The 15,708-nt window shown below is 40.4% G+C and overlaps 1 protein-coding gene across 1 annotated transcript in view; it reads left to right on the forward strand.

The window, feature by feature from the left end:
* Positions 1 to 823: 823 nt before the first annotated feature.
* Positions 824 to 15,708, forward strand: part of LOC126188949 (aquaporin-9-like) — a 268,383-nt gene continuing 253,498 nt past the window's right edge. The window contains exon 1 of the mRNA XM_049930695.1: positions 824 to 1,065. Coding sequence (XP_049786652.1) covers positions 973 to 1,065 — 93 coding nt within the window. The 5' untranslated portion in view covers positions 824 to 972. The remainder of the gene's footprint in view (positions 1,066 to 15,708) is intronic.

Raw genomic sequence — 15,708 nt, forward strand, 5'->3', positions numbered from 1 at the left:
ACATCTACCGATTCTGCATGTTTAGCAACCATGACAGCCCCATCCTTTTTATTTTTTTAGATACAAATTTTAGGAAAGCAACTACAACCATTCATGCTGTTAACCTTAGCTTTTTGGCAACGGCAGGCTCATTTCAGAGCCTTCAGCATTTATTTCACATTGCGAGGCAAGCTGCGACAAACGACTTACTTTCTTTCCTAAGCAGTATTTGTCAGTATTCCACCAAATGTAGCAATAGTTCTTTGCTGGGTGTCTCGTATCTTATTGCTATTCTCGTACTGTCTGCTTTATATATTCCCCGAAGCAGCGACGATAACAACTACATAGTTTGCTGCCTGCTAAATAAACATATACTAGAGCCGTGCAGCGGTGACATGTGGTAGCTGGCCAGAAACATTGTTTCCTTTGATTTGTACCGACACTGCTCCGGATAGATATTTCTCTGTCGTCCACATCAAGTAGGCGGAAACATATTTCGAAAATATGTTTCTAGTTAAAGGTGTACGCGACTTCACACATCTGGAAAATATTGTCAATATTATTTAGCTACTCCGTGTACGATTCGGTGTGATACGTGCCTTCACAAAACAAGATCTCTTAACAGACGATAGCACACATTAGTTTCCACTATCTGCAACAGAAAGTCGATAAAGAGTTACGGAATTATAAAAACGCGCTCTGCGTTAGCGGAAACAGATCGGCGCATGCGTCGCAGTGAATCTAGTTGCTCTCGGAAACCTCAGAGGCCAGCACTGGCCATGCAGGTGTTCTGCTGTCTGAGACATTTCGTCACAGTAACTCACCAATAGCCGGTGTCTGCGGTTGGATCACAGGCGCGGGAACTTTTGCACTGTACCAACTTTGTGACCTACGTACGCCTGCCGCGTATTACGTTTCACGCCCGATTTCGCACATTACACCGGTGTTGGCAACAATTCTGCTTTAACCGTCACGATTCTGTTTTCAATCGCAATGGATATCGAGAAAGTGGGCGAGAAACTCGGCACTAAAAGACAATGGTTAAAGGAGTTCCTGTCAGAATTGGCGGGATCATTTCTACTAGTGGTAAGAGTCATAATTTTGCTCTTTCATATGACAGCTTTAATATTTTGCCTCTATATATGTATTTTTTTTTATTCAGCAACATTCAATAAGATTCTCTGATTTTGAATTTGCACGAGGTCTTCGCAAAGTACAGAGAATTTTATTCTCGCTGCTTCCCGTTAATATCAACGGTAAATAGTGTAAAAATTTACTCATCTGTCCTTCAGACATATTACGCAACAATTTACTTAAAAATATTACACAAAGCACCTTGCACCGAACACAGTATAAATGAAATAATATTTTGTTTCCATTTTCAAACCTCAAATTTACATATAAGGTACTGCATTCCTTTATTTTAACGTTCGTTTGTCGATTAATTATGTGCTGCAGTGAAATGAGCGGCCTGCATACGTAACATCGAAATCTGTGCCTGTATAATTACGAGCCCCTACTTCATTTATGACCGCAAACTGTAACTGAACTTGATCAGAGGATACTTGATTTTACTTGTTTAATTAATTAATTTATTTATGTATTTAATTTTTCTTTGTACTGTTGATTTTCTGCCTACAGCGGCCGGGGCAGCATGTAGAATCTTTCCCGCCAAGTCACAGACAATATAACACAACAGATGATATGGTCTAAAGAGAGAACTGTTGTTGCACATACGAAAATTACCTATCTCATCCAATTATTCAGTCTCACGATATAACATTAAATTTATCGTTCTACAGGGCTATAAATTTCAAACTTTATATGTTCTTTTATTCAGTAAATGTGATATTAATCTCTCTTTCAAACACATATCTATCAGTTAATACACTTAATTTTATTCATTTTCGATATAATTTGTTCTCGCTAAATTTAATTCAGCATGATAGTGATCTGTTCTCATCTGGTTAGAGTATAGCTCATTTCACATAATAGAACAATCCAGAGATTATTCCTATGATTAATTTTCTAATAACGTACGAAAATATTGCCTGGAACAGCCCTTCTGTTTTAGTACTAGCAAACCCGGCAATGTTACGCAATTGCTAAACATTTGTGGGAATTGCATATACATTCTAAATTCCTTGCTCCCCCCCTTTCTTCCCATCATCTCATCCCCCTTCTCTCTCCATACATCTTCTCCTTTCCCATTTCTCTGTGCATAACCTCCTCCTCGCTCTCTCTGTCCATTTCCTCCTGCCCACTCTCTATGTCCATTACTGTAGAGCTTCTGTAAAAATTTGATGTAAGCCCATGATGATCTGTTCGAGATTTTTGGTAACAATGTACTCATTTATATATTATATACATACTATTTATATGCGTAATGTAATACAAAAATGTATAGCTTATGTCAGTCCGAATGTTCATTACAGTATCGTGTAAAAATTGATACTAAATCAATCAAGAACTTTTTGACATTTGTGGTAACAACTCTTCCCCCTTTATATATTAAATATATAACTATATTAGACATTTTACAAAAATATGTAGCTCATCTGCTTATGTCCGTCCGAATGTTGGTTAAAGTATCGTGGAATAATTTGAAGTAAATCGGTCAAGAACTTTTCGAGATTTGTGGTAACAACGCTTCCACTTTCTATTTACATACATAGCTGTATACTAGACATACATATTACAAAATATACAGTCTATGTTCGTCCGAACGTTCATTAGAGTATCGTGTAAAAATTTGTAGCAAATCGATCAAGAACTTTTCGGGATTTGTGGTAACAACTCTTCCCCCTTTATATATTAAATATATATCTATATTACATATTTTACAAAAATATGTAGCCCATCTGCTTATATCTGTTCGAATGTTGGTTAAAGTATCGTGTAAAAATTTGAAATAAACCGGTCAAGAATTTTCGAGATTTTCGGTAACAAAGTTTCCCCTTTATATATTATATATAACTATCAAACTGATTTTTTTGTTATGAAACCATGTGACAGCCGAGCTGTCAAATTGAATGCAATTTTTTAATTCTCTTTTTCGTATAAAAAATACCATTACAACCCATAATTACGAACACACAAAAAGCAACGAAATCAGTCGAGCCGTTGTCAAACGATGATGTTTCAAAATCAATTTTAATTTTCTTTCGTACAAACCTTATCCTGACATTATGAACGCAATAAAGTCATAAATCAACCAAATCTGTCGAGCCGTTCTTAATTGATGATATTTCTTACATTTCCGACTCCTCCATTGAATTTTCCAAAAACTTTCATTGTACAAAAAAAAAAAAAAAAAAAAAAGAGAAAAGATCAACCAAATCCCACAACCCATTCTCAGGTGATGATCTCTGATACACGGGACAACTGATCGTTATTTATATAGATTTGCAATAGAGTTCTTAGTTTTTAGGTATCAGTTTTTCTTGTCACCGCAACAAATGTCAACCCAGCCCACTTTAACGTCTTTATCTTATTATGATGAGTGTTTTTACTGTTCCTCGTATCAGTAGAAATCCTAGATTTGCAGAATGTGAGAGAATATGAATTCTAAAGAAAACTCTTCGTGAGCGACGAATCGCAACGATCCATCGCAACGGCAGGCGATCGTTTTGTAGACCGTACGTGTGTGGGCAAATCGTAGCAATCGGTCGCTGACTGCATGGAAATCACAGGTAAACTGATGTCTCGTATGTGATATGTGGTTATATGGCCCCATGGTTGTGAATCTTTCGTTTAATTATCGAGCGTGGTTATGCAGTTTTGGTTTCGTTTCACTTTGCCCAGATCGAGCAACAGTTTATAGTTATTCATGGATCATGAACCACTCAGAGATGTGAAATAGAGGCCACAGTTGCCGTTTATATTAAGAAGTAATACAAAACACACCCTCCGTTTTTACCGTGATTAACGTTTTGAAGCATGTGCTGTAGAAATAGAATTGAAGAGAAGTTCATAGCAAAACTCACGGTACACAAGGCTCCATGTGGTGATTCTTAGTTATTTGAAGCAACTGCACTTTTTATTAGAATTTTTAACTTATTAGCTAAATGGCATACCGTATTATTAATTGGACATTTTAGTTTAAATGGTCAGGGCAAATCTGTTATACAGTTACACTCAAATCCCTTGTCATTTCATATTATCTCTCTTGCCCACAAAATTTCTAACACGAGGTACGGTATTTAGCATTGCTCCTATTGATATAGTTACACCAAGACTGCAAAATAAATTCTGTAAACATTTGCAGGTAAACTCTAATTCTAATAAAGAAAAAGTAATTTGGGACTAATAAATGAAAAACGAATTGTGTTAGCACACTAGAAAGACGTACACAGCACATGTGGCGTTACTGAAAAATGTAATACGTATATTCTGTATAGTAACATACATTTCTCAGGAAAAACTTTCAAAACAAGTGTAACACGGTATATACAATACACCCTTTTTGTTGTTGCAAGTATTCGTCTAGATACGGTGATTAACTGCCACTGCTGCTAAACATGGCAGTTCGTTTTCCATAGCAGAACTTCTCGAAACAGTGGTGTTCGTTATACTGGTTGAAATTGCCTGGCAAATCGCTCGCCTGGGCGAAGCAGAGGCGATCAACAGATTGCAGCGATTCGCATGCGACGAATCACTGCAATCAAGCGCTCGCTTGTGGGACCCTTAAAATCAATTGCGGAGTTTTGGAGCGTAAGACTTCGTAAGACAACTGCTTAATCTATGATCGAACGGCTTCAAAGTTTTGTAAGTCTTTCGCTAAATATTAATGTGTCTTAATCTATAATAAGATTTTCGTTAATCACTCGATGTCGTTCCTTTTAAATTTCGTGTTTCAAACTTTTTTTTCTGTGGCATAACCATGTAACATTTAGATGTGATGTAATCACTTGACCTAAAAGATTCGTCATGGACAACGTCGCTTTCGCATATAACTTTTCGACATAAGCTGATAAAATCGCCCGAAGTATGTGCCATTCACTCGAACAGTACCTCGCGAGTCTACATTTATTATAATCGTTACCTTTCCGCAATTCGAGAAACACGGATGTTGACACTAGCGCTAAGCAGCGAAATTGCTAAACTTAAGTGTCAACACGTTGCAGCTCTCGATGTTTTCGGTATCTGAAGAACTCCACTTCGCTGTACCTATAGGCATATCATCAACACTTTCTTCTTATCCATTTCATCCGTTCGACTGAGGAACAAAGTACCTAGTAACCTGTGCCTTATCCCAACTCCTCTGCATTTAAGATGAGATTAAAGCCTAGCATCACCATCGTCGCAGCCTCCCTCTCGGCGTATCCCAGCTTCCTTCTTTCTCTCGAACAGCGAAAAGGTATTCAGTCACTTTGTCAACGCTACCTCTGCTTTCCTCATCGATACCTATTTTCCTTTTCTTTCCTTCATCTCATCTACTAACTTTACGCTATTACTTCTCACCCTTCATCCAGCAGGGCAACTTCTCCCATTTGTTTGCTTCTCTATCGTTAGTATACTTTTCTGTTACTTGTTCTCACACACATTCGACAAAAACGTAAAAAGGGAAATTGCTCGACACAATGACAATCAGACTGACATTTATGAAATACCATATACAGGATGTTACAAAAAGGTACGGCCAAACTTTCAGGAAACATTCCTCACACACAAAGAAAGAAAATATGTTATGTGGATATGTGTCCGGAAACGCTTACTGTCCATGTTAGAGCTAATTTTATTACTTCTCTTCAAATCACATTAATCATGGAATGGAAACACACAGCAACGTACCGGCGTGACTTCAAACACTTTGTTACAGGAAATGTTCAAAATGTCCTCCGTTAGCGAGGATACATGCATCCACCTTCCGTCGCATGGAATCCCTGATGCGCTGATGCAGCCCTGGAGAATGGCGTATTGTATCACAGCCGTCCACAACACGAGCACGAAGAGTCTCTACATTTGGTGCCGGGATTGCGTAGACAAGAGCTTTCAAATGCCCCCATAAATGAAAGTCAAGAGGGTTGAGGTCAGGAGAGCGTGGAGGCCATGGAATTGGTCCGCCTCTACCAATCCATCGGTCACCGAATCTGTTGTTGAGAAGCGTACGAACACTTCGACTGAAATGTGCAGGAGCTCCATCGTGCATGAACCACATGTTGTGTCGTACTTGTAAAGGCACATGTTCTAGCAACACAGGTAGAGTATCCCGTATGAAATCATAGCGGTGAATCGAGAAAGTACAGTACACACTGACAGAAACTAAAATGAGCTCTAACATGGAAATTAAGCGTTTCCGGACACATGTCCACATAACATCTTTTCTTTATTTGTGTGTGAGGAATGTTTCCTGAAAGTTTGGCCGTACCTTTTTGTACCACCCTGTATTCGATACTGCGTTATTATTATTTTTTATCTTCGTACTGAAAAAAACAGAATCACTTAACTACAATTTCTCTTATCTATTTGTTGTCTCTTATTTTTCCACTACTCTTTCATCGTCTCCCCATTTTGTCTTTTCCTTTGTTCTGTCCATGTTGTACCTGATTTCTTATTTCTTCTGTTTTGAGGGTTTCTTTCTGTCATATTCGAATCTTCGGTATTATTTATTTCTGGTTATTTTCTTATTTCTGTAATCCGTGTTGTGTGTGATGGGCGCCCATATCCGCCTACAATGGGGCACCCCCGTGCCCCCTCTCAGCGAGAGTTAAAATACGAGGTGCATTCAAGTTCTAAGGCCTCCGAATTTTTTTCTAATTAACTACTCACCCGAAATCGTTGAAATTGGCGTTACGTCTCGACGTAATTGCCCTGCAGACGTACACATTTTTCACAACGCTGACGCCATGATTTCATGGCAGCGGCGATGGCTTCTTTAGGAGTCTGTTTTGACCACTGGAAAATCGCTGAGGCAATAGCAGCACGGCTGGTGAATGTGCGGCCACGGAGAGGATGGCTCTGAGAACTATGGGACTTAACATCTATGGTCATCAGTCCCCTAGAACTTAGAACTACTTAAACCTAACTAACCTAAGGACAGCACACAACACCCAGCCATCACGAGGCAGAGAAAATCCCTGACCCCGCCGGGAATCGAACCCGGAAACCCGGGCGTGGGAAGCGAGAACGCTACCGCACGACCACGAGATGCGGACGGCCACGGAGAGTGTCTTTCATTGTTGGAAAGAGCCAAAAGTCACTAGGAGCCAGGTCAGGTGAGTAGGGAGCATGAGGAATCACTTCAAAGTTGTTATCACGAAGAAACTGTTGCGTAACGTTAGCTCGATGTGCGGGTGCGTTGTCTTGGTGAAACAGCACACGCGCAGCCCTTCCCGGAAGTTTTTGTTGCAGTGCAGGAAGGAACTTGTTCTTCAAAACATTTTCGTAGGATGCACATGTTACCGTAGTGCCCTTTGGAACGCAATGGGTAAGGATTACGCCCTCGCTGTCCCAGAACATGGACACCATCATTTTTTCAGCACTGGCGGTTACCCGAAATTTTTTTGGTGGCGGTGAATCTGTGTGCTTCCATTGAGCTGACTGGCGCTTTGTTTCTGGATTGAAAATTGGCATCCACGTCTCATCCATTGTCACAACCGACGAAAAGAAAGTCCCATTCATGCTGTCGTTGCGCGTCAACATTGTTTGGCAACATGCCACACGGGCAGCCATGTGGTCGTCCGTCAGCATTCGTGGCACCCACCTGGATGACACTTTTCACATTTTCAGGTAGTCATGCAGGATTGTGTGCACAGAACCCACAGAAATGCCAACTCTGGAGGCGATCTGTTCAACAGTCATTTGGCAATCCCCCAAAACAATTCTCCCACTTTCTCGATCATGTCGTCAGACCGGCTTGTGTGAGCCCGAGGTTGTTTCGGTTTGTTGTCACACGATATTCTGCCTTCATTAAACTGTCGCACCCACGAACGCACTTTCGACACATCCATAACTCCATCACCACATGTCTCCTATATCTGTCGATGAATTTCAATTGGTTTCACACCACGCAAATTCAGAAAACGAATGATTACACGCTGTTCAAGTAAGGAAAAAGTCGCCATTTTAAGTATTTAAAACCGTTCTCATTCTCGCCGCTGGCGGTAAAATTCCATCTGCCGTACGGTGCTGCCATCTCTGGGACGTATTGACAATGAACGCGGCCTCATTTTAAAACAATGCGCATGTTTCTATCTCTTTCCAGTCCGGAGAAAAAAAATCGGAGGCCTTAGAACTAGAATGCACCTCGTATAGTGTACTCATGCCTTTTTTTTCGATAAAATTATTTAAAAGTCGGTATTACGCAGGTTTTTATCAAGGTAGGAACTAGAACTTTTTTATGGCTACTTACAAGCCTCCACTCGTCTTACAAAAAATTAAAATTACTCCATACCCTCAAGTTTCGGTTCCCCTCCCCACAGACTACTGTATGTGTGCGCTTGATCCATGCTACAGTTGATTTCTTTTTCAAAAATACAGGGACATTTGCTTCGTTAGTCTGTTCTCACGTATTCAGTAGAGGTGTCCAAAGATGATTAACCTTCGCATTGCCATTACTTCCTTATATTTTGTATGTCTGGTACACCTCCTCATTATTTCTCATTTTCCAGCCATCTGTAGTTGGTGCTGCTTCCACTATTTTGCTAATAATCCATCTTTCCAGTATCTTTATTCTGTACAGCCTATAGCTCATCGTTAGGTAATAACACGTGCACATATATTCTCATCTTATCATTGTGGTATAGTGTTTTACTTTTGTATTTATAGATATGCGTTTCTTATTGTAGATATTTTTTGGCAAACAATTAGCTCTTTCCACTTTATTAACCCTTGCATCTATTAAAATTTCTTCTAGTCCAACTGTGTGGTTTCTCAATGGTATTTAAAGTTGCTAACCCATTCTGTTTTACCTATTTCTGTTTCTGTTTGTTTTGGCGTATTTAATATATTTGTCACGCATTTTGTTTTTTAGCTGAAATGTTCAGACCATTTCTATTATCTATTCTTTCCAGAAGATTTATGTGAGTAACTGTTAACCTCAGATTTTCTGAAAGTATTGCAAAACCATCTGCGAAAGACACACAATATACTTTAATCCCATTTGATTTCCTTCCCAGGATTATTGGTTGAATTTGTGATTTTTTTTAGCTCTAAATTCTAGAGCCTTACAAATTTTCTCAAAACATGAAAATAAAGATGGTAAACAGTCTCCTTGTGGAACATCAGTTTTTATTTCAAATGGATGAGATATTTCTCCCACAAATTTCTCTTTACATGTCTTATTTGTTAAAACTCTCTAATGATTATATTTATTTTCTCTGTCTATAAAATCAAATCCTTTCACAAAATCAATAAGTGATACTATTATAGGTTTGATGGTTATCATTCTGTGGCACACTATGTATTTTACGTTAAAAATCTGTTCTGTGCAAAATATTATCTTTTGAAACCCTCCCTGATATTCTCTCATTTGTTTGCATGAAGTTTATTTTAACTCTGTTCATGAGTGCTTTTCTAATATTTTGTATGCCACAGTCAGAAGAGATATACCTCTGTAATTATTGTCGTTTTGATTGTCTCTCTTTTACGTTGTGGGGCAGTTAATCCTAGCATTCAGTCTTCTGAAATGTTTTCTCTTATCCAGATGTTCTCAAAAGTAGGTGCAGATCTACTCTTTGGTTCTGACCATTTCATCAGTTCTGCTGTAATGGAGTCACAGCAACTTTCTTAGTTATTTGTTGAATATTGTGATGGCTCCATGAATTTCCAGCTCCGTTGGCTGGAAACGTTGCCCAAGATTTTTTAATATTACTGAAAATTCTGATGTAACTGCTGGAACTGGACAGTTTAAGAGGCTGTCATAAAATTTTACTAGTCCTCCTTTTCTTTTTTTATTGCCATTTATTTTGCCATTTTCATCCTATAAACAAACACTTTCTGTTTGATACCCTTAAGTATGTATTTAAAAGTTTGGTAAAAATTTATTGTATTATTTTTGGTGGAATTTGTTTTTATTTCTGTAAGCTGGGATTTTTCAAAGTTTTTTTCTTTTTTTTTCAGATTACTTTTGATGTTTCTTTTGTATGGATTGTTCTAGGTATTCTTCTATTTTCGAACATCTCCATTTTCAATATTTTTGAGCTCTTTATTCAAGCGTTTGTTCACTTTTTCCATTCCTCCAGATCTACTTTTTATTCCTACAGAGTCGTAATGTCTTCTCGGCTGCTTTGGTAATATGTGCATGGAGTCCATATAAAACACCTTTTTTTGTTGTCTCAAGTCCTCCTCTAAATTTTTCTAATTTTTTAAAAAAAATATTGGTTCTGTAGAGCAGTATCTATTTTTTGAGATTTCTTTTCTCTTTCAAATGAGAGAAATTGGATTTTAACCTTAAAGAGATAATGATCTGAATGACATCCCCCACTTCTGATCACTTTAACATCCATATTGTCCTTGATATTCATTTTGGACATAGTTATGTGATCCAGCTGAAATTCTTTCTACATATGGATTTAGATGTTTTGGCTTTTCTTGATAATCTTCGAAAAAGTGGGCTATCAATTTTAAGTATATGTTGAACGCATACTATTCAACCTTTTTACCATTCCTGTTTATTCTCAAGTTCGGTGGATATTTACCTACTATATTCGTAAAATTCTTTTCCTTCTCAACTTGTACTCTGGAATCGCCTAGAAGTATTTTGAAAAAAATCAACAGCATAGAGACAGAAGTCAGTCTCTATGCTGTTCATTTTTGGAACACAACCTACGATCAGCTTAGGGACAGAAGGGATGACATTTTCTGTAGGACATGGCCATCATTTTGTAGAACAATGCTCAAGCACGTACAGTGCAAGCCGTTACTGATTTGTTTGACTGATAGGGCTGCTAAGTGCTATAACACCTACTGCATTCCCCTGACTTAAACCCTCGTGAGTTAAACTCGACTTCTAAACTGAAGGAAACACTTCACGGCATTCGCTTCAGAACTGCTACAATTTCGTCGGGCAATAAACCGCGGCGCTCGAACTGTCAACGCACCTGGCACTGCTAAGTGTATCCTACGACTTCCACATCGCTGACAACGGGTTATACACAATGCTGGTGACTACTTTGAAGGTCAGTAAAACTTTGAAACACGTATCTATTTTGTATGAGCTGTAAATAAACAGTTGCCACTATTAAAGTTCCAACCCTCATGGTTCAGTAATTGTCACCCTGTATAAAGGTAATTTTATTTTTAATTTCAAATTCACAGTCCGTTATGATGGTACAAAAACAAAGTGCAGTTTATTGCACAGCATGATATCACAACCTCTTCACTGAGGGTGTGGCAAGAAGAAGTTAAGTAAAATCGTTAATTTACGACTACAGCTACAACAGTGCAATATTTTTGTAACCTTGTGGATATTAAGTAGGCGGCTTAGCCCTGCTGAAACGAGTAATCTAATGTACTCGCATGTAATCAAGGCAATAAGAGCTTTATACCTGAAGCTTTCTCTACACTCTTGTACTCATTCTGGCATAGAGGAAAACCGCCTCCGAATGTCATCTTGAGGACTTTCTAGCAATGCCTGAAGCACCTGCTGTTGACAGTCCATGAAGATTGCTGGCTGGAGGCTGATAAGGAAATACACCGTTTCTCGCCGTATCCTAAGACATGCCACATGGGTGACAAATCAGGGGACTGCGTAGATAGGCCATTCAAGGACACGTTTATTCCTCAAGGCATACCCTGCTAGGATATGGTAAGGAATTTGGAGATGTTGTTTGAAGTGTTGAATACATTCGTTGGAATAAATACTCCAGTTGGTAAATAAATCAGGTTTTTGACAAGTTAAAATAGCTTTAACTTCATACTGATTTATACAATCAGGTTTTTGACAAGTTAAAATAGCTTTAACTTCATACTGATTTATACAATCAGGTGAAGTGTCACAAACTTTAAGTACAATAATGATATTGGCTACAGTGGTAAAATTATTCACAAATAAAGTGTGGTGGGGATCCATAGATAGATATGAAAGGCTGGAAGCATAGGGGGAGGAAGAGAAAGAGAAAGTGAGAGGGAGAGAGAGGGTTGAAAGAGTGATTGTATGAGAGCAATTTTACAGGGATAGGGGTCTTAAGATTATATCTGTTACATGTAGTAACTGCCTAAAGGTCACATTGGTTAATGCTCAAAAATATGCAGATGGATGTGCAATTTGTCCCAGTAGTTACGTTGCACAAGTTCCTCCAAAACATCGTAACACAACACACACACAAATGTCATATTAACAAATGTAAATCCACCTGATGATGGAGGTTTAAACCTCTGAAACGCGTCGTGGAGATAAATAAATAGTGACTGGTAACAGTAAACTTGTTGTTTCACTTAAAATCAATATTTAAAAAATATAATTATCTGCCCACGATATATCGAAGAAAAGTATCGATGTATCGACGAAAAAATATCGATGTACTGGCCTATAAAAATATCGGCTGCACATTGTAAATGTACTGCCGGTTTTAGAGCTGTATATTTAAGCACTGATTATTAGATATCCTGTACATCAACAAGCTAGCAGCCTGCCAATCCCCCATGAGCAAGAAATGAAAGGAAAACGATGCACGTTCACGCTTGGCGATGACCGCTTTGCTAACAATGGTAACTGCATGTGAGTGGCGTAGAAAAAGGTGTCTAACGGGTTCATCATTCGGTTTCGTCACATATTGGATTTGTCCAGAACACTAACATGCCAACTTGCCCGTTCTTTCATTTCTGCCAACGCCAGCGCCTTAGCAGTTGCAGTGATAAAACTACATTGTGAAATTAAACGACACAGTTTCTGTTGGTAGTGTTGAGCGCCGATTACGTCAGCATTTCCCCTCATACGTGTCCGCCCACCGCAAAGACCAACCTTGTTATTTATACTTTTGTTCAGCAACGGTTTTTGAAACATGCCGATGTGGACAAATAGTACGCTGGCTGCGTTGAAAATTCTATTTTTTCACACCGGAAATCTTGTTATTCCAGCCACCCCCCCCCCCCCCCCCCCCCCCACCACCGCCCCGCCCTCAAGTGCAATCAGATTTCTTGTTTGTGCCTCCTGTACGTGCTTCACACAGTCAAAGAAAAAGAGAGGACGTGATGAAAGTTGAGAAAGTAGTAAAACTCTTTCACACAGTGAAAGTAAAATTAATTTCTACTACAAATTCAAACATTTACTGAAAACTGACAAAAAATATGCTATAAAACAGAAATAATAACGGTACTCGATATTGCCATTTCGTTATCAACATAACTTGGCAAAATACCGCTTATATGTATCGATATCTTTTGGAAAAATGTCAATAATCGAGATTTTTTATGAACAGCCCTAGTAAGAAGGCTATGAGATAACGGTTTACCATTGTTGCCACATACTGGCGAACATTCAGCTTACCTTTTAACAACTACCAAATCAGTCCAGTTGTCATATTTAACAGCTCCCAAGGAGTTGGAGAGGTACTGATCTCGAGCATCGCGATTCCTGTGACTTTTCACCATGACGGCGTCGGTCGACTACCATGAACAGAAGCGAGACTCATCAGTGAACACCAGAGGATGCCACTCACTGTCCCAGTTCACTCTCGCTCTACAAGAGTTGACGTCAAACTTTTTTGCAGTAGGCCAACACTGACACTATGGGATGGCATGTCGGGGAGCATATGAGCCTATCTTATTACATATTGGTAACCTACATGAATTACAACGTTATGTGGTCCCAATAGACTACAGTGAGGCTGGTTCAAATGGCTCTGAGCACTATGGGACTTCTTCTGAGGTCATCAGTCCCCTAGAACTTAGAACTACTTAAACGCAACTAACCTAAGGACATCACACACATCCATACCCGAGGCAGGATTCGAACCTGCAACCGTAGCGGCCGCGCAGTTCCACACTGTAGCGCCTAGAACCGCCCGGCCACTCTGGCCGGCCTACAGTGAGGGCGTGATAATTTGGCCACCCGCCCCCAAGTACTTAATGTTAAAATTCGTCACCATTCAGGACACTTTGTGTCGACTGTTCACTGTTTCAGACCGTTGCAAAGCTGTGTCATTGTAATTGGCCGACGAAGTGAGACTCGAACTTGGGACCTTTGCCTTTCACGGGCAAGTGCTCTACCGACTGAGTTACCCAAGCACTATTCAGGACCCGTCCTCATCGCTTCAGTTCTGCCAGTACCTCGTCTCCTACCTTCCAAAGTTCACAGAAGCTGTTAGTTTCTAAATGCATATTACACGCATCAAAAAAAGTTTTGCATCACCTCGGTTCCGAGAGTTCTGGAACCCGTACAGAAAATTGGAATAGAGATCAACATAAACATCATTTCCGCCCTTTTTATTGTTCATGAAAACCACACATTGCTTGTTGTTCCACCATACAGCGAGATCTTCAGAGGTGGTGGTCCAGATTGCTGTACACACCGGTACCTCTAATATCCAGTAGCACGTCCTCTTGCAATGATGCATGCCTGTATTCGTCGTGGCATACTATCCACAAGTTAATCAAGGCACTGTTGGTCCAGATTGTCCCACTCCTCAACGGCGATTCGGCGTAGATCCCTCAGAGTGGTTGATGGGCCACATCGTCCATAACCAGCCCTTTTCGGTCTATCCCAGGCATGTTCGATAACGTTCATACCTGGAGAACATGCTGGCCATTCTAGTCGAGCGATGTTGGTATCCTGAAGGAAGTCATCCATAAGATGTGCACGATGGGAGCGCGAATTGTCGTCCACGAAGACGAATGCCTCGCCAATATGCTGCCGATATGGTTGCACTATCGGTCGGAGGATGGCATTCACGTATCGTACAGCCTTCACGGCGCATTCCATGACCACCAACGGCGTACGGCGACCCCACGTAATGCCTCCCCAAAACAGCAGGGAACCTCCACCTTGTTGCACTCGCTGGACAGTGCGCCTAAGGCGTTCAGCCTGACCGGGTTGCCTCCAAACACCTCTCCAACGATTGTCTGGTTGAAGGCATATGCAACACTCATCGGTGAAGAGAACGTGATGCCAATCCTGAGCGGTTCATTCGACATGTTGTTGGGCCCATCTGTACTGCGCTGCATGGTGTCGTGGTTGCAAAGACAGACCTCGCCATAGATGTCGGGAGTGAAGTTGCGCTTCATGCAGCCTATTGCGCACAGTTTGAGTCGTAACTGTGGCTGCACGAAAAGCATTATTCAACATGGTGGCGTTGCCATCAGGGTTCCACCGAGTCATAATTCGTAGGTAGCAGTCATCCACTGCAGTAGCAACCCTTGGGCGGCCTGAGTGAGGCATGTCATCGACAGTTTCTGTCTCTCTGTATCTCCTCCATGTCCGAACAACATCGCTTTGGTTCACTCCGAGACGCCTGGACACTTCCGTTGTTGAGAGCCCGTCCTGGCACAGAGTAACAATGCGGTCGCGATCGAACGCGGTATTGACTGACCGTCTAGGCATTGTTGAACTACAGAGAACACGAGCCGTGTACCTCCTTCCTGGTGGAATACTGATCGGCTGTCGGACCCCCTCCGTCTAATAGGCGTTGTTCATGCATGGTACCGCACTCCACCCCACTCCACCCCATCAGAATTCGTTCTTCTGTCATTGCACTGTAACCAGCTATCTGTGAGATCTGCCAGTATGATGCTATCACGTTTAGTGACATCTCTAAACAGTCAAAGGGACTGTGTTTGTGATACAATATC

Source organism: Schistocerca cancellata, chromosome 5 (assembly GCF_023864275.1).
Source record: "Schistocerca cancellata isolate TAMUIC-IGC-003103 chromosome 5, iqSchCanc2.1, whole genome shotgun sequence".
NCBI classification, from domain to species: Eukaryota; Metazoa; Arthropoda; class Insecta; order Orthoptera; family Acrididae; genus Schistocerca; species Schistocerca cancellata.